At 38.5% G+C, this 20,766-nt stretch overlaps 1 protein-coding gene across 4 annotated transcripts in view; it reads left to right on the forward strand.

Annotated features, from left to right (window-relative positions):
- The window catches only part of SLC27A6 (solute carrier family 27 member 6), a 105,737-nt gene that overhangs the window by 17,306 nt on the left and 67,665 nt on the right, over positions 1-20,766 (forward strand). For all 4 annotated transcript variants that reach the window (XR_005019516.1, XR_005019515.1, XR_005019514.1 and 1 more), the window contains exons 3-4: positions 1,951-2,109; positions 3,408-3,532. Coding sequence is in view for 1 of the 4 variants with exons in the window: in XM_036849415.1 (XP_036705310.1) it covers positions 1,951-2,109; positions 3,408-3,532 (284 nt within the window). In the remaining 3 variants the exon portion in view is untranslated. The remainder of the gene's footprint in view (positions 1-1,950; positions 2,110-3,407; positions 3,533-20,766) is intronic.

Here is a 20,766-nt window from a genome sequence, read left to right on the forward strand (position 1 = left end):
CCGACGAACCTGGGCCCTCTGCGTTGGGAGTGCAGAGTCCTACCCACTGGACCACCAGGGAAGTCCCCATCTGCCTTTCTAAAATTGTGTTGCTGTCATCTCCAATTCCATTCTTTTGGCCTATGTATGTGTTCAGTCTGCCAACTTCTAGTTCTGTTGTCGCTCACTGAAATTGGTTAGGTGCCTGAAGATATCTAGGAAAGGCTATTTACGCCTGGACAGAGCAGCCTTGCCTTCAGCCACTCCGGTAAGTAGAGGGAGGAGGAAAAAGACAGAACTGCCTTCCGTGCTGCGCCTGGGGCCAGTTGCTATCACCATCTAAGTCTCTATTTACTTTTGTCTCTCCTTCTCCTTAATCTTATGGATTCTTTCCTTTTTCCAAAATTATCCCTGAATTCCCCAGATTTTTTCATGCCTGCCCCTGAATTGGTTTTCTCTTGATATCATCTGTTCCTCCTTCTTCCTGCTAATCCCCAATTCACTGGACACAGCCTCACTCCCACCTTTATGCCTGGACCTTATCCCAGTGGCCTCCTCACATCTGCGGACATGTGGAGAGTTTCAATGCTAGGGATTCATAGAAGGTTAGAAGAACAAAGGACTCCAGAAACCATCTAAGGTAGCATTTCTCCAAGCATGTGGCACAGCATGTCCCTTCATGCCTACAAAGAAGGGAAATAAAAGTTGAAAAGGGGCTTTATGACCACATAAGCTTGAGAAACATCATTGAAGAAATAGTAACATTTCTGTACCGTTGGGCTTGTCGAAAGCTTTAATATGTTAATGTGCTTTCTAACTCTTCCAAGAAGGGACTCTAAATTGCAGTTTTAACAAGCTTCATTTATTCTGTTGGTTCTTCTTTCCTTCTTTAAAACTTTAAACTCCATGAGCCTTTGATCACTTTCATTTGTTGGATAAGCTCCTATCTGTTGTCTCCTTTATCAAAAAGTCTGAGTACCTTGAATGGTTTAATAATAAATTAATGAGATCATTATTCACTTAAAGCTAACTAAATTAGGAATGAAAACATGACTAATTCGCTCACTAAAGTGCTTTACAGGAGTGACATAAGCACACAGGTGGAAAATAACTAGATAAAGCATCCTTCTTTTTTCGACATAGCTCCAACTGAAAAGTTATTTTTAAGGCTGGGTTGCCATGAGATCAGGAACAATATGGAAAGTAGGGAATATGGTGACTGAAGAACAGTAGGTGGGAACTTCTCGGAAGCAGAAAATGCATAAATATTTGATTCTCTCAATGAAGAAAAGAAAGGCATTGCATTATCAAGAATCAAGGATGCTAGTCTCACTCAAAATCTTTATACATGGCTTTGACAAGAAATTTTGGAGGGGTTCCCTGTGCATGTGGATGACAATAAACTCTTTTAGGGTGTGAGATGCCAACCTATCAGGAAAAGCCACAGAAACTTCTTTTGAAAAAATGAATTATTTTGAATAATAAATGAATTTTGGTTAGGATGGTAAGCAAGATCATGCCAATTTTGTGTATGAGATCTAACAGTTAATGGAAATGGAGCACAAAGCCTGTCAGAAAATGTCAAAGCAGGTGCAGCAGCAAGGCGGACTTGAGGTTAACCCTGGTGAGTGTCTGGAAGTCACAGTAAACTGGAGTTCATAGCTACATATGCTGCTGTCACCAAAAACCCATGACAACTTGGGCTTTATTTGGTAAATATGTTGAACCAGAGAAGGAATGATGTATTTTTGGCATCTTTATAGCAGATACGGCTCTTTGAACCTTACAAGATCTCAAACTCCAAGTAGATCTAAGATTCTAGAGATTAATTACAGTTGTAGCTGACATTTGCATGGCCCCTTTTACCAACGATACAGACTATTTTGATGTATTTTTGTCTCAACTGCTGTTGTAGTTGATACCAGCATAGTATCTATTCTATTATTTATTTATTTTTTTCTTTTCTTCTAGGTCTCCCAAAAGCAGCTGTGATTTGTCAGCTGCAGGCTATGAAGGGTTCTGCTGGATTATGGGCTTTTGGTTGTACTTCCGATGACATCATTTATATAACCCTTCCTCTGTATCATAGTTCAGGATCTCTCCTGGGAATTGGTGGATGTATTGAGTTAGGTAAGCTTTTATTTTCTGTTTCATAAGTTCTCAAAATGCCTAATAATTGGAACTTGCCTTCATTAAAGTTCAAAACTCTATCAGTAGAATTCAGAGTGATCGTGTGCATGTTATACAATTATAAAAAATTATTTATTAAAAGGACACAATTTCATCACATACTTCAGTGTATGCCTGAAGTGGAAAGAGCAGTAATTTGGCCTCGTGGTTGGATCTGGCTGTTGACAGGGCTTCCCTCTCCATGTGGTCGCTCACCCTTGAGTGGTTGCCGCCCCTGTCCTTAAATGGTGGTAGGAGCCTTCCCAGAGGGTGAACTCAGAAGCTGTGTAGCTCTTAAGTCTTAGCCTCGTCGGAAGTAACGTGGATCATTTCACCTGCATTTTGTTGATCAAAGCAAGTCACAAGCCAGTTTAAATTCAAGATTTGAAGAGTGGGGAAAGAGAACCCACTTCTTGAAGGGAAGGGTGGCAAATTCACATTGCAAAGGTAAGGGCGTAGGAGAAGTTGTTGAGGCTATCTTTGCAAACAGTGTATCCCAGATACCCAAGAAGTCAGTTGGTAGAGCTGGTGACTCAGTAGATTCCATTCATAACTATGCTGAGATTATGTGTCTGTTACTAGTTAGCCCAGAAGTAATATACAGAGATAATTCACCATTATTTATATATGTCTAAAATACTATAAAGTAATCTTATAGAATAGTATATTTAAAATATGATCAATGCCCACAATAAATAAAGATGAGGGTCAAGACTTTAGCATTTTCCTTGGAACATATTCATATGACTTACATTGTTATTAAAATTCGGTTGTTAAAGTTAGCAGTCATTATTGAACCTTTTTGTTGGTGCTTTCATACTAACACTACCTTACTAACTCTCAATCTCAAACTATATTGAGACTGCTTAAAAGTTTTTAAAAATGAATACTATGTATATATTCAATGTCGAAAGTAAGTGAATATTCTTGGTTTCTGTGAAGAAGGATGACCTTATCTATATTCATGCTCTAATACTTGTAATTCTCCTACTTATTTTGGCTGCTTCTTTCATCCCATGTATTGCAAAGAGTATATCTACAGTCAAAATATAGAATTACAACATGAATATTTTTAAAAGACTTATTGGACTGTAAGATTAATGTTTTCAAATGAGCTTGATATAAATGGCCACTGATGGATTATAAAAGCCTTGAAAGTGAGCAAAAGTGTTCTAGACAGAGCAACATCATTTGTGTTTTATGTTAATTCTGCCCTTGAATTTTTTTTCCCTTTTGCCTTTTTATACCTTTTCTTGTAGGTGCTACTTGTGTGTTAAAGAAGAAATTTTCAGCAAGCCAATTTTGGAACGACTGCAGAAAGTACAATGTGACTGTGTTTCAGTACATTGGAGAACTTTGTCGCTACCTTTGCAAACAACCTAAGGTAAGAGTAATCATTGTCAGAGAGAAAAAGTAATTTCAGAAAGAAAAAGAAAATAATTGAGAGAAAATAATTTTTGTTTGCTTATACTCCATTTTCTTCCAGAGCATAGTTTAACTGACTTACAAAGATGTATGCAAAACCCCAAGATAAAATGAGTATAAAACAAGTCAGAGAAAATAAAAGGAGGATATCAGGAATGTACTGTGTTTTATACTGAGGCAGGAGAAGACAGACTCGTAATCCAGTCCCCTTCATGTTTAGACGGATTAAAATTTCTGTAAACATAGCATGCATCTGATTATGAAATTATTTTCTGTCTACAGAAAGCAGTTATTCCAAGGGTTGAATTAGATCATCTTTTAAAATGCTGGTCTTTAAATAACACACAAAAACTAATAACAATGATTATACTTGCTTTTCTATTTGTTTTCTTTTGAATAAGCGATTAGATTAGAATATCTTTTTGCTTGGCTTTGCTGTAAACTTAAAAAGAAACTTTGCTTTGATTTGCACTTGTCTCCCCACCACCTCAAGCAATCATTTCCATGAAATTATGATAAATTGCCCCCTTCTGAAAATAGACCGGCAGAGACAGTTACATTAGCCTAAAGCTTGTCTTTATTAGTTCGTTTGCTTTTTTGCCCTCAGAAGTTGTTGTCCTTTTCCTGGTCTCATTTGTATTTTGAGATGCTTATTTTTTCACTGTCTGATTGTCTAAGCATTCTTGAGGCTACAAGGAAGGGACTCTGCCTGTAATCAAATCAAAACCAGCCCCCTTGAAGGATGGTGACAGAGGTTGCCTTCCTTTACCCACAGCACAACTGAGACGAGGCTGGAGGCATTTAAATAAGACTTTATTAAAGATATGGAATTACACAGGAGAGATAACACAGAGAAGAATCTGAAGCTGGATAATCTTATTTACAAAATGCCTGTAAATTTAAGCTTGGAGTTTGCCATGGAGAGACCTTCCATCTAACTCCTGACCTGCCTCCTTGTGGGAGAAGCCATCCTTCCTCTTTTTTTGGTCAGGAGTACTTCAAATAGCTAAAGATTCCCCACATCCATAGCTAAGACAAGGAGTCCCAGAAAAGTGTTTTAGCTTTTTCACCTTTATTTTCCTCCAGGAGATTTTGCCAATATCAGAGTTGTGGTCTTACCTGAGGATTCCCAGTAGAATAATTATAATGCCACAAGCTACAAATTTTCTCTTATAGTTTTCATTGTATTCTTTGATGATATGATATCTGGACTATGTAATTTAAGGAATTAATGCCCTCCAGTAAAATGAAAGCCTCCTTCAGTATATAGGACATAGTAAGCACTACCTAATGAACTTCTTCATGGCTTTTCTAGACCGTGCCCCCAGCCATTCTTATTTCCTCTCATCTTTTATTAGCAACATTAACTTTTGCAAGATCATTTGCTCTGTAAGTTTTTATTGAATAGTTGGATTCATGCATTAATTTTTTTCTAAAGTTTTACCACCTTAAACGATGCTGTACTTCGTATCTTCATGGAATATAGTCAGTGTAGGGCCTCAGAAGTGAAGGTAGTCAAAGGGCATGGGTATTTTGGTGATTTTTTTATGGCATATTTCCAGACTGCTGTTCAGAGTGGTGGATGTGATTTAGAATCTCATCGACAATGTGGGAGTATGCCCACTGCACAGTCTCTTATCGATACTGAGTGGTATTAAAAATAGTGGTCTTCCAGTGTCCTTCATGGAAAACTAGACACTAGTTGTTTTTGTTGTTGTTGTTGTCAGTCAGTAACACTTACATTTTACTTACGTGGGTAACACCTAAAACACGTTATGCTTTTTAAGCTTCCTCAAAAGTCCCTGTAGGATGGAGAACAGGGAGAATAGGCCAGTTCCCGTGGCCCACCCTGTCAAATATGGTAGATGAAACCCAACTTGCTTGGGCTTCGTAGTGATATTCTGTTTGAACAAAGAATGTCCTGTTTTTTTAAAAAAATGAGGAAAAGATTTCTAATTTTATTTATAATTTTATAGACTAGAAACAAACATTTTTAGTTTCTTTGTTAAGATTACTGGCAAGGTGGGATACTTTTCTAGCTGTATTTCCCTTTTAAAATACCTCTTCTGAGTCTTTTACTCATTTATCTCTTTGGCACATAATGTTTTATCTTATTCATTTGAGCTCTCGCTTCATATAATAAAGGAATTAACAGTTTGTCATATTTGCTACAAGTCTTTTTTCAAGGTGTTTTCCTTTGACTTTTTTAAATGAAATGAAATAGTCTTTTCACCTCTCTGAATTTGTAATGCAGTGATTTGGGGGAAAATACTGTAGCTGCAGAGAATTTGAGAGAACTGAGAACTGAAAGCAGAACTCTCCTGGTTGCTTTTAGTTATTAAGTATTCTAATTCTTAATTAAAGTTCTTTGAGGAAAGACTAGTGTTTGTGTAATAATCTCTAACCACTTACCTGAAGACAAGTTGAGGAGGAGAGAGGGAAATAAATATAGATTTGCCAAAGGAAAACTGAATGATTTTTTTGAGCAGAGATGCATTGTATTACCTAATCCTCTTTGTTGATTTCTCAGAGAAAGAGTACAAACAGTTCTTGGCATTAAAGATTGGGAAAAGGAGAAAGTCATTTTGTTATGACATCTTATCCCTTCAAGGAGATCTTGCTTTCTTGCTGTGCAGTGTTCATTCCTTTCAGTGAACTTCCCCTGAAAGGAAGTGGCCGTGTCTGCTATGCAGCCAACGTAGCAGTGGGTTCAAGTAGGGCCACAGAGTGAACAAGTGACATGGTCAACACCCTCAAAGAAATTAAACTGCATGTCTCATGAGTCGTGGTTTGAAGCCCCATAGATATTTAATAGAAATCTTTAAAAGAAAGCAAAACCACATATTCCCTAAGTATATCCAGAGTTGTTGTCAATCTCAGGTAAGTAATATATTCCAAAGGACATTTACCTGCAGGCAGAAGCCACAGTCTGAGTTGAGTGTTTGTATATAGTTGTATAAAAACATCCTAGGGTTGGTTTTCCCTGGCTGGAAGCACTTACCACCCCCCACCCAACCCCATCTTTTTTCTCTTTTTAAAAAACTCCGGTTACAAAATTTCCTTCCGCATAAACACTGGATGTGCCTCAAACTGCTGGCAGCGGCACTGTCCTTAAAAAATAAAGCTGAGGTACTTGGCTCCTCTTAGTCATGGAGTGTTGGGGTAATTATCCTCTTCCCCTGAGACTAGGAAGGCAGCTCTTTCCCCACTTTCCAATCTTCCATATTTTCTACATTACTGAAGACCATCATACATTTTATGATTGGGTATAGCTCTATATTTTCTTAATATTAATGCTGCATTTAATATTGAGAGGTGAGGAATGCGGTTTAACTCTAGACATCAGTGATCCTCTGGGGGACTCTTGCGGCACAGTTTATCTTATTTAAATAACTCTGCCATACCTAGGGATTTACCTAGGAATAGGATCATGTCACTCACTCATTCATGCAAGTAATGTTGTAGGTTTGAGTCGACAGGGGCACAGAAGACAAACAAGACCCCTTTTCTCACGTAACTTACAGTCTGGTTTGAGGAGGTAGAAAATAAGCCAGCAAACACATGAAGAAAAGTGATTACAGATAATGATAAATATTATGAAGAAACAAAACCGGTTGAGGTGATGGAGACCAATGAGTGGTGAGAGTGGGGCATTGCTAATTATAATAGATTGAATGGTCAGGGAGGACTTCATTGACATGGTGACCTGTGTGAGCTGAGGAATTGTTACGGCAGGTGGGATCCAGCCATGGAAAAGCTGGGAGACTGCAGTCTGGATGGAATAAACTGAAAACAAAGCAGCCCACAGAGGACATAGCCTGAGTGTTTAAAGTGAAGGAGCTGGGTCATCCATAGACCAGATCTTATGGGGCTCAGTAGACCCTGGAGGAGAAATTTGATTTTGTTCCCATCAGAGTACTTGGAAAAAGATGAAGGCAAACTGGAAAATACTATACCAATTTGGGATCTGTGTTGAAGGAAAGATAGCAAGACTTGTTAGTTCAAGAATAGGGAGTGAAGAGTGAAGAAATGGATAGAATCAAGGATGAGTCCCAGGTTTCTGGTTCAAATGTCTAGGCAAATTGCAAACCATTTGCTGAGATAAGGAAAACTGAGATTTGGGGAATGAAAATTAAATTTCTTTTGGACCTGTTAAGTTTGGTGTGTTAATTAGACATCCAGGGTAAGAAGTAAAATAGGCAGTTGGATGCAAGAATCTGGAGCCCAAAGAGTGCAAGGGATGGGACCTAGTTAGCAAAGACCTATGTTATAATGCATAAGTATGATGCCTATTTTTCAAGTTAACATTATGGTTTATCATTTACACTGTATAGTTTGTCTATAGCTCTCAATGTGGAACACCCACGTTTTGACATTCTCAAGGCATAGCTTATATTCTTTAGTATATATTTGTATATATGTTTTCTATTAATTATATCCTGTTTCTTTATTCTATTTTCTTAAAATCTAAGATATTTATTGGGAGCCAGAAAGTGTACTTACGATTCTGGTTACTGTAGTGAAAGTATATTAAAACTTCGACAAAACGGATTATGCTCGACTCCCATCATGAAAAGAGAGACATTTTTAAACACCTGAATATTTGATAAATATTTATTAAATATTTTCATTAAATATTAAATATTGTTCATTAAATTCCATATGGATTGTACTAAATTTGTCACTAGTAATGTTCAGACAGTCCTGCAGTGAACCCCTAAGTGTTTTTTGAGGGTAAAAAAATGAAAATGTTGAAATTGATGACGTGAGATTTTTTAAGACTTCAACATGAAAGGACACCGACTTTATTTTCTCCAAAGAAAGTCTATCATTTCTTTCAAGCTTTAAGAGGTTTCCTTGTTATATTTAGACAAGATGTAAGGATAAAGACAATGCAACAGTACCAGAGAATAAAATTCCAATAGAGGAGACTAAATGATGCTGACTTAACCTAAATCTCTTGAACTTGTTTGTTTATTTGTTTTACCAGTTATGTTTTGAATGGGTCTGAAGACGGTTACAGGCTAAGTGCATTGGCATTACCTTGTCCCTGATTCAGGGCATTACCATTTATTCTTTTCTTTTCTAATTGAAAATGGATATTTTTAAAGCATTTGTTCTTTTTATCGTGTTTTCATTTTCTTAGTTTCTATATAACTTCAAGTGTTTTACCATTATGTTTTCCTCAATTCACATGTTGTGAAAGATGTAGTTTCTCAAAGCATTAAGCTTTGGAAACTTTTTCATCACACATAGTAACCTCTAAGGAATGCCGTTTTAAAATTAACGTGAATTTTAGCTGTTATTAAGATGTTCTGATTTAGTTTCATTACCATTGTCTTCTCGACAACACTCACAACAACTGATTTTACCTCCAAGACCTAGTAGTTTAAAGATATTTTTACTTTTTAAATTTTTTCTTTTCCCCAAATATTTGAAGCATATTATTACATGGTTGAGAAAATCAGCTCTCTTTTAAAACCCAGTTTTTCTGAAATAAATCAAAGATGTGTTTACTATTCTCATACTAAATATGAAAGCATTTAGAAAAGTCAACAAGGAACCAGAACTTTCTTTTCTGCTTAGAAACTACAAATATAGAAATATGAGGAATGACAGAGGAGAAGGCCATGTGAAGACAGAGGCAGAGGTTGGAGTGATACAGCCACAAGCCAAGGTCACCTGGAGCCACCAGAAGCTGGGAGAGGCAAGCAAGGATTCTCCACTAGGACCTTCAGAGAGAAGATGGCCCTGCCAACAACCTTGATTTAAGACTTCTGGCCTTCAGAACTTTGCTGATCATCTGAGCTGTGATCCTCAAACACAGTTCTCTGTCCCTCCTAACATCAAACAGTGGATTGCCTTGCTGCAGAGGGGAAATTGCACCTTTAAAGAGAAAATATCACAGGCTGCTTTCCACAATGCAGTTGCTGCGGTCATCTACAGTAATAAATCCAAAGAGGAGCCAGTCACCATGACTCATCCAGGCACTTGACATTTTATTGCTGTCATGATTACAGAATTGAGAGGTAAGGATATTTTGAGTTACCTGGAGAAAAACATCTCTGTACAAATGACAATAGCAGTTGGAACTCGAATGCTGCCAAAGAACTTCAGCCGTGGCTCTCTAGTCTTCATGTCAATATCCTTTATTATTTTGATGATTATTTCTTCAGCATGGCTTATATTCTACTTCATTCAGAAGATCAGGTACAAAAATGCCCGGGACAGGAACCAGAAGAATTCCAACTAATAAATGAAGAAGGGGACTTCCCTGGTGGTGCAGTGGTTAAGAATCCGCCTGCCAATGCAGGGGGCACAGGTTCGTTCCCTGGTCCAGTAAGATCCCACATGCCATGGAACAGCTAAGCCTGTGCGCCACAACTAGTGAGCCTGTGCTCTAGAGCCCGCGAGCCACAACTACTGAGCCTGCGCACCACAACTCCTGAAGCCTGTGCACTCTGGGGCCCGCGTGCTGCAACTACTGAGCCTGCATGCTGCAACTACTGAAGCCTGTGTGCCTAGAGCCCGTGTTCCGCCACAAGAGAATCCACTGCAATGAGAAGCCAGTGCACCGCAACAAAGAGTAGCCGCCCCTTGCTGCAGCTAGAGAAAGCCTGCGCGCAGCAGCAAAGACCCAACACAGCCAAATAAATAAATAAATAAATAAATAAATAAATAAATAAAGACAGAAGGCAAAAAACAAAAAGAAATATGAGGGAGTAAGATAAAAAAAAATAGCTATTAGCAACCTAAATGTTTGTAGAATTAGGAGGGAATTAATATTTTGGAAAGTTTTAGAACTGCGTATATATTAAAGACTATAAGTGCTAATTTTAATACTTAGTGATTCGTAGTTCATGGGTAGTGGTACATATAAAGTATACATATCTTTTTCTGTCTATCTGCTTATACCTTTCCTGCTGTCATTTCCATTAAGAATACATATATCCTTTATTTATTAAATTTCCCTACAAATTTAGCTTTATGTGGAAAGCCATCAGATAGTGTGTTGGCTGTGGAATCAAAAGACAGGCTCAGTTTCAAGCCCTTGTTGTATGACTCTCTGCTGGTCTCTTCTCTTTGAGCCATAGTTCCTGTCTTCATATAAAATACCTACCTCTCCTAATTTGGCCTTTGATTCTCACCATCTGGTTATGAGATATATGTGAAAAAATGTAAACTGGGAAGCCAATACAAATGGAAGGATTTTATTTTTATGCAGAACATGGTAATGTTTTCCATGAATGTCATTATAAAATTAGAGTAAGTTTTGTGGTGTTAAAAAATAATTGGCCTTTGACTAACAAAAATCATACAACACTGATTGCAAAAGTCAATTTAGATCATGATTATTTTAAAATAAAACTTTTTAATAATGTTAAAATATTAACAATTTTATATTACACTTGTCACACAAGAACATTAGAAATAAAAATAAAATAAGAAACCCTGAAAACATACCTGTTTCCTCTTGGGGTATATCCTGCTGTTACTGTAAATGTGGTATGTTAGTAAGGTTTTCCTACATTCCAGACTGACTTAACATTTTAAAATTTACCTTCAAGATTATTTATTTTACTATTTATTTGCTGTTTTTCATATTGCCTATTCCTTTAATTGTCTGTTCCTGATACTCATGCTACGGACATAGGAAGTCAAGGTCAGAAATGGTCGATCTTTGCCCTTCCAGTAAGGCTTACCAGCAAATACAAGAATCTTTAGCAAATTATTACCAACTAAAATTTTCCAATAGATGATTTTATTCCCAATGGAAAAAAGTAACAATGAATTTAAAGATGAGGGTTTTAATTCCATCTTTTCCATTAATTCATCATGTGACATCAGGCAAAGCATTTAATTTCTTTGCCCCCTGGAGTTGGGGAGCTTGAAGTTCAAGCCTATCTTCCCTGTCTTACAAGCTCTGTGATCTTGGACAAATTTTTGCTTTTCTGAGCAGTCTCCACCCCAGTTTTCTCATCTATAAAATGAGTGTAATAACAATTACATCCAGAGCTGACATAAGGATTAATGAGTTAAGTACTGAAATACAAATGAAAACAGATTGACCGTAATGCTGGGGGCTCTCTGGAAGAGGAGACAGCCTTCTCCCAAGAGGCCTCGCAAGACATTTTTGTTATCATAGCAGATGTGCCAAAATTGTTCTAGCCTCCAGCCTGACAGGTTCAGAACCGCATTTATCAGTACCTGTTTTTAGATTAGACTCATATAAACCAGGTTCGGGAATGCCAGTTTATAGCTTTAAATTGTCTCCATTGCTGGATCTTCCTCAGTCTTCCTGACTTCTAATTGTTAGTGTGTCCAGGACTCTCAGTCAAGCTTTTCCCTTTTCTCTCTGGACATGTTCCCAGCTGCAAATACCATCTACAACTTAACTCTCAAATTTATATCTGTAGCCCTGTCTTCTCCCTTGATGTCAACTTTTATGTGTCTAGATTCCTACTTGGCATCTCCACTTAGAAATCTGATTGACATCTCGTCTCAAAAGTGGCGAACTTTGCCAGCACCTCCCGCATCCGCATGTACCCCTTGCTTCCATCTTGACTGTCTCAGTTAATGACAACTCCATTCTTCCAGGTACTCAGTCACAAACACTCTAGAATGTCCCTTGCAGCTTCTCTTTTTCTCACACCTCCTGTCCAGTCCATGAGCACATCCTGCAGTTTCAACCTTTAAATATATCCAGACTCAAACCTCCTCTTACCACCCAACCTGCCGCTGTCATCTCCATCAGCACTACTTCTCCCCTGAAATTCCAGCAATGGCCTCTGCTTAGCTCCATTTTGCCCCCCAACTTCAATTCTTACATAGCAATTGGAATGATTCTGTTAAAATGTAAGTCAGATTATGTTACTTCACTACTCAAATCCTTCTGATAGTTTACTTGGAGGAAAATCCAGGTTCCCTTGGCATGGGCCACATAGCTCTATGTGATCTGCTTCCCCTGCTGGGACCTCCTCCCCTATGCGCTCCCTCACCCCACCCGACTACTTGTTTACTCCACCCCAGCCTCATTGGCCTCCTCGCTTTTTCTTCAATGCACCAGGACTCTCAGTTTCCTCCCACTGAGTGTTCCCCCATATGTTTGCATGCCTCACTCCCTGATACATTGAAATCCCCTCCTCCTCCTCCTGGTGACAACCCCTATAAACATCTGGTATGGTCACCTTCCCAACTCCAATGGACCCCGTACCCAAAATCTGGTTCAAATGTTGAGACTGACGATGCCACACGTGCAGTAAGAGAATATGAACAGGTTTATCACTCCTATAATGGGGCTTTCTGGGGAGAGTAGGGCAGGGGCCCAAGCAGGTCAAAAACTGGCTTGAGAAAGCAGGGGAAAGAGACAGGTTCAGCATTTATTGTGATAAGAGGCTAGCACTAAGGTGAGGGGCCTTGTGCATGCAGGATCGCTCATGCGCTTTGAATTTCCTGTTGCTGCCAAAGGAAGGAACCCTGGGCTTTCTCAAGAGCTTGCCCAGATATAGGGCAGAAGAGGAAAGGGGATTGGGGGTGGTTTGAAAGCTCTCAGCAGTCAAACATCAAGAATGGAGTCAGCTCTTTATTACAGTGTTTGTCTCTGAGTCCTCTTTCCCTGCTCTATTTTCCTCATAGAACTTATTTCCCCATTACATATTTTATAGATAATTTTTATTTGTTGTCACTTCATCTCCCCACCCTATTATATAAGTTCCAGGACAGCAGGGAGTTTATCATTTTTATCTCTAGTTACATCCTCAGTACTCAGAATGGTGCCTGCCATAGTAGTGCTCAGTAAAAATTTGTTGAATTATTTTAAAAAATAAAGTAACTAATGTAATGAGACCAGTTGCTGGGACACCTGTGTGTTCACGATCGGCACAATCTTTGCCTAGTCCAGACCTGAAAGGAAAGCTCAATTGTAATGAGAAAGTCAGAGTTCCTGGGGAGGACAGAGTCCAGTGAGAGACTTTGGAAAAATCAAAGTCAGCATCGTTGCGTGAAGGGTGTCAGGCCATTGCTGCGTCCAGCTCACAGCAGAAATTATCCTGCACTTTTAATGGGCCCCTGAACCTCTCAGAACATTCATTAGTGACTTGTGGTAGTTGTGGCTCAGTTGACCTCTTTCTGGGTCTCCAGGGAAGATCATCCTCCCATTACATCTGCACAGCCTTTTTTTAGGTGAGTGAAAACAGTCATTTGGGTCAGAGGTGAGTCCTGCAGACTCCTGGAGCTGGTCTTTCTCTACAAGGCAACTGTGCAATGCCTCTGGTCTGAAGCATTGCTTTCCTCCCATTTTCAGTTCTCACCAGTGCTGCCAGGATAGAAAGCACCTGTGCAGAGGGAGTGGTCTGCAAATGGTAATCTCAATTACTTACTATTTCTAGAAAATGAATTGGAAATAAGCCCACTATGTGTTACATCTTTCTGCTGTAACATTTGCAATCACAGAGGTCTTTTCTAGCTGTTATTTATGACTCAAAATGGTTTGTTGAACTGATGACTGTCATCTCTGAAACCGTGGCCTGCCCGTAACCAGACTGGAAAGGCAGCTACACCAAGACTCGGGCAGCTGAGCCCACGCTATCTTAGCCTTGAGGGCCTCTCCTTTTAAATCCTCTTATGTCCTTTCTCAGAAGAGTCCCCTGCCCTCTCCCCTCCACCATGCCTTTCCTGCTTCAGTGTAAGAAACCACTGTTTTGTGCCTATTTTCTTGTTAACCGGATTCTCTCATATCCTGTTTGCATTTAAGGTTTCTTTGTCCCTGCTCTGTGATACCCACTGGGCTTGCTGCCTATATTTTTCTAGTGTGTAGTAGAAGAGTGTCCGTGAAAGAAGCAAACTGTTGGAATGTATAGTTATTCTTCTTATTACAGGGATGTGTGGGTGTGATACATGTGCGTATGTGATCATCAGTGGGTTTTAGGGAAAAGAGGTCTTCTGTTAAATAGAATCATGATGGAAGAATCATAATCCCTAACACATGTTGTTAATATGTTTTCGATGATCCTTTAGGAATTAGACCATACTTTTGTTTTGTTCATTAAGCTGCTAGTTATCCAGGGCTGAAGGCAGAAATGATTTGTCCCTTTGTTTCCACTTTGAGTTTACGTTTCTCTTCTGTCTCTCCATCTATCAACCGTCTTTGTTTCCTGAGAAATCAGGGTTGATACACAAAATTACCTGTACTGAAACAGAGCCTCCAGTGTTTCACTTTTCACAGGCATACAAAGAGGCTCTTCAGCCTGGGTGTGTTGTAGATTCACTGTGTAGGATTAAGCCCATGGTCTGGAAGAAAGGTTTTGTTTCTAAGAGGTGTTGTTAGAGACCTGCGTATTTTGTCAAGTGAATAAATCTGTGACTGGGTAGGAGGTAACTGTAGTTCAACCACTGCCTCAAATATAGCAGCTCAACAGACACTCCTGGAAAACAGCTCTCAAAGGATGTTTTGAAGAAGCAAGAGCCTTGGTACAAATTAATGTGACTCCTTCGCTGCTATCTGCACATCATTGTGATGTGTGGTACTGAAAGCCAGAGGGACTGTCTACTGAAATCCATAACCCTGGGGTCTCTACATTAAAAGCTCTGACCCATTCAGCAAATTCTTAAATTTCAAATGGGATTTTAAAGGGCTGACAATAAAATGAGTCCTTTCTGTGTACTGTAAAATGGCTTACTCTGTGTGTGTGCCAGTGTATAAACATTTAAGCACTTACTGCTGAATTAGAAACCCAGGTTTCAATTGCTTCCTATTACTGAAATCATGGGGAAAGGCTTGGAAAAACAGAGCAGGGGCTGTTAAGGGTTTTTGAGCTGGTTTTCTCCCTCCGCCCCTTCTTTCCTTCTTTCCTCTCATCCCTCGTTCCTTCCCTCCCTCTCTGCCCACAGAACACTTACACTTTGATGAGTTCAAATTCTATCTCTGTTTATTTGGTGTATGACTTTGGACCTGAACTTCATTATCCCCATGTGCAAAATGGGGATAATGCTTCTTATTTCATGGGGTTGTCATGGTGATTAAAATGAGATAATATAATAACCTGGTCATGGAGGCACAGACATATTTCACTCCCTTGCTTCTGATACAGCTGCAGACGTGTCTTTTGTTCCCGTCCCACTCTCTCTGGATTTCTGCTTTTCCCCCTTTCTTGGACTCTCTTTGCCTTGATTTCTGTTTGTGAGTCTTTTTATTTGCATGTACCTCTTTCCGTGTGTCTCAATACTGATGTCTCTGTGAGCAGCTATGTGTCTCTATGTGTGTGCCTCTCTGTCTTCCGATATATGTGTCTAGTTTATATCATTTTTTTTTTTGGCTGTGTGTGTGTGAGAGAGTGACAGAATATCCCTCTGTGTGCATGCTTCTTTGTCACTGTCTTTCACTCTGTGTGTGTTGTGGATCTCTGTGCTGTGTGAATGTGTCTCACTTTGCATCTCTGTGTGTGTGTGTGTGTCCAGCTCTCTGAGTGTCTCTGTGTTTCTCTCACATGTGGTGGGTCTCTCTCTGCCTCTGCATATGTCACTCTGTTTCTATGTTTCTCTATTTCACTCTGTCCCTTTCTCTGTTTTGATCATATTCTCTCCCTCTCTCACTCTCTCTGTCTTTCACTTTCACTCTCTGCCTTTCCTGCTTTCTATCTGTCTTTTTGTCTCTCGTGCACTCTCTCAGACTCTCTCCATCTCTGTCTCTCTGTCTCTTAGTCTCTGCCACTCTGTGTCTTTCTCTTGTGTATGTACATATGAAGGTGCTATGTGTTCATTAGTTCATTTAATTGTACTTGTATTTATGCATGCTCTTCTCATTCTGTCCCCAACACAGCTTAGATATCCAGTGACAGTTAGGTGGTAACTTCATAACTCAGGAAGAAGTGAAAGGAATAGGAATTTGTTCTAAAGAAGCCTTCAGGGACTTTCCTGGTGGCGCAGTGGTTAAGAATCCACCTGCCAATGCAGGGGACATGGGTTCGAGCCCTGGTCCGGGAAGATCCCACATGCCGTGGAGTAACTAAGCCCATGCACCACAACTACTGAGCCCACGCACCACAACTATTGAAGCCTGTATGCCTAGAGCCCGTGCTCCGCAACAAGAGGAGACACCGCAGTGAGAAACCCACACACTGCAACAAAGGATAGCCCCCGGTTGCCACAACTAGAGAAAGCCCTCATGCAGTAACGAAGACCCAACACAGCCAAAAATAAATAAATAAATAAATTTATAAAAAAATAAAAAATAAAATTAAAGAAGCCTTCAGGAGACTTATGGACAGAGAGGAGATTCTTTAAATTATAGATGGGCATTAGGAAGATTTGGTTGTATTTTAGATGATTTACCACTAATTTCACAAATCACCTTCAAAATGGACGCATATAAGACCAAATATAATTAGCAACCTCAGACCCTCCTCTCAATTTCCATATACTCCAGGGCGACGTTTGAAGGCTCCCTTTGCCAATCTTGATGATTTTTTCTTCCACACGTTTGTCTTTCTGCTGACCCTCCTTTTCCATTTCCCTGACCATAATCTGGGTTCCTCCTCTAATCATCTTTTATCTGGACCACTTTAGCTGCTATCTCTGACTCCTGCCAACATCCTAGTGCATCGTGCCAGTTGATGCTGGGTTAATGTTGCTATTACTTCAGGCTCTGCTTGATCCCTTCTCTTGGCTTCCAGTCATCTTCCAGGGTTACCAAGAGAGCTTCACAACATCACTACCTGGGTAGGATTTTTTTAAAGGCTCATCTGAACAGTGTTTTGCCCACCTACCAATATGCTCAATGTGTATAAGAAACTCTACACCTGCTTTGCAAATAAAACCAACTCCCAGTTATTTCCAATGAGATAAAGTGTTTCTTAAGAAGAAGACATAGAATGAACTTAAATGGGAATCTGGATGAGGAAGCTTCACCAATTTGTAGCACCAGTGTGTTGTCCAGTTTACCTGGTGATGCTTAACGTGTGTAAATATTAAGTTGATTTTGTTTTACTTTTTTTTTTTATAATTTAGGGCAGAGGTCAGCAAGCTTTTTCTGTAAAGCACCAGATGAATAAATATTTTAAGTTTTGTGAATCATGCTATCTCTGTCACAACTACTTAATTCTACCTCTGTATTGCAAAAGCAGGGTAGACAATTCATATAAATGCATGTGACTGTGTCCTAATAAAACTTTATTTACAAAAACAGGAAGTAGGCTGGATTTAGCCCCTGCTAAACCCTTGATAACATCTTGATAACATTTATGATAACACCTTATTGTGTAATATATATCTTTTAGGTAAAGTTTCCATTCCTGGGCAAACTAGTTTTTTTAAAACTTCTGTTTATCTCTCTCTCTCTCCATTATGTATATACATGTGATTGTCTGTGTGCCAAAAATAACTATATATCTATATATTTTGATCTTCCTACAGAGCTTCATGTAATTTTTATATCATTATTATAGATAAAGGAATCATATTATTTTCATATATATATGTATATATATATATTTCCATGCTCATGATTTTAATCAGGTAAACAAAAATCTGAATAATGTCACTGAAACTAGATTGTATCTCAATAAACTGAAAATAGCTAATTTATATCCCTTATATCAATTGTCATTTGTATTTTACTGTTTTAGGAGTGCATGCATATCAACAACAGAAGAAATATGCATTCTCTTTTTTCTCACAACACTAAATAATGAATCTGTTGATCTTTCTTCATACTCCTCAAAGCATGATCTTCTGGGCTTTCTTTTAAATGAAAGGAAAATAGAATAAATATTTAAATACTTTAAATAAATACATATCTTGAGAGTTAAATACATAACTTTGATATTTCTAGACAAAAGCCTTATTCTAGTTTTGATGATTTTATTTTCTATATCAGTTGAATGACTTTGGATGAATATTATTATTTAGTAAGCTTGAATAGCTATATAGCCGACACAGGTTAAAGTCTATGGAATTTGGTTTGTAAACCACCTTCTTATTGGTTTTCAAGAGTGTGCCAATTCATTTTATAAATAATACTTGCTAAAACTCATCTCTAACCTGAAAAGCATCCAAGAATCATGCCATTTAAAAGATTGTTCTCTGGACTTCCCTGGTGGTGCAGTGGTTAAGAATCTGCCTGCCAATGCAGGGGACACGGGTTTGATCCGTGGTCCGGGAAGATCCCACATGCTGCGGAGCAACTAAGCCCGTGCGCCACAACTACTGAGCCTGTGCTCTAGAGCCGGCGAGCCACAACTACTGAGCCCATGTGCCGCAACTACTGAAGCCCACGCGCCTAGAGCCCGTGCTCAGCAACAAGAGAAGCCACCGCAATGAGAAATGAGAAGCTGCAACAAAGAGTAGCCCCCCACTTGCCACAACGAGAGAAAGCCCGTGCGCAGCACTGAAGACCCAACACAGCCAAAAAAAATTAATTAATTAATTAATTAAAAAAATAAATAAATAAAAATAAAAGATTGTTCTCTGTTAAAGCAGAATAAATCCTAAGATTTACAACACTACTGTTTTATATATGAAAATGGTAGTGAAAAATCCAAGAGCTAGTTCCGTGCCAGGTGGGCAATACTGGACATGCCCGTGGGAGGTGGAACCAGGACAGAATTGCTCCTGGTAGTATTTAGTGGTAGAAAAGAATCCTCTGTCTTGGAAGTAGCTACTTTGATTGAGTGAGGTTTTTTGCTTGTTTGTTTTGTTTGTTTGTTTTTTTGTTTTCTTCTATCAGTGGAATATTTACCTTAAACCCTTAAGGGTTTAAGGGCCTAAGGAAATCAGCAAGTCAGATTCTGATGTATCCACAACCTCGGTTCTTATTTTATTTTTTTAATTTAACTTTTATTTTATTAAATTAGTACTTTTACAATTCTGAAAAATCAAATAGTACTCTCAAGAAAACAATACCCCCTCCTATCAATACTTTACCTCTAGAGGTAAACATATTTAATTATTTTAAGATATTTTGGTTTTTATTTACTTCTATATTTCTTAATAAAACATATATGTTACTATTTCTTGATTTTTCAGTCTTAACTATCATCTACCTGGCTTCCTACTCACATATTCACACACATATGTTTCTTCTCCCTCTATGGCACCGGTCTAATTATGATCATTTTAAAATACTTTGATAATAAGTTTTTTCATTATAAAAATTATATATATTTTATTCATAGCTGACACATAGTATATTTAAAATATAATAACAATTTTTAACTTTTGATTACTGAAAATAATTGACTTTTTAAATTTTGCTTTCTAAATGTCTGTTACTAATTCATCTCTCCATAATAGCCCAAACTTCTGAATATGATTTAACAACACGTCAAGTATTTTTAATCAATTTTATTTATTTTCTTCTTGAAGATATTCCCCCTGGTTGTCATCAAAAAATCAGTCTTTGAAAACCTGAGAGAAAGGGCTGGGGGCAGGGTGGGGGGCGAAAAAAAATCAGTCATTGTCCTACCAAATGTTGTTCGAACAATATTCTGATTTCTACCTCTGTAGATTAGTTTGGCTCTGATATCTCACCATTTAGTATTCAGACTTGCATTGAACTTACTGTTTTCAGTAGATTCCTGCACCTGAAATGGTATCTGGTTGGGCTTCTCCAGAGTGTCTCCAGTGTTTGACCAGTGTGCAGAGGTCAGACTCCCAGATGTATTATCTGAATCAGCGTGTCTAGGGGTGCAGATGCTTCTTAAACAAATTTCCAACCAAGTCTTCTGCCTTCCTCATTTTTTTGTTGTTTCCTTGACACTCTTAGGAGCATGTGTTGCGTTCCCAACTGTGGGCTTAGATTTCAGAATTAACTACTCTGCTTAGTCACATGCCTTTTATCTATTCACCTTTCAGTTTGTGAAATTACCTTTCTTTCACATTCTCTTTGTTCTTGAGAGTTAATAGATTAAAATCTCCTTTAAGACGGAGAAGGAACTAAGGTAAAGAATGTGTTCATTGGATCATTTTTAATTGTGTCAGGGACATTGGTTTCTCTATTATTGTTGTCTATTTATTGTTATTTCTTGTTATTTTGTATTACTTTTGTAAGGTTGGAGGTACTTCAGAAGGAATCATGGATGTACCATGACTAAGCTGATATTATATTCTTACTCTAATTTTTTAATTGAGGTATAACTGACATAAAACATATAGTTTCAGGTGTACAATGTAATGATTCAATATATTGTATATATTGCA

This window comes from Balaenoptera musculus, chromosome 3 (genome assembly GCF_009873245.2).
Source record: "Balaenoptera musculus isolate JJ_BM4_2016_0621 chromosome 3, mBalMus1.pri.v3, whole genome shotgun sequence".
In the NCBI taxonomy this organism is placed as follows: Eukaryota; Metazoa; Chordata; class Mammalia; order Artiodactyla; family Balaenopteridae; genus Balaenoptera; species Balaenoptera musculus.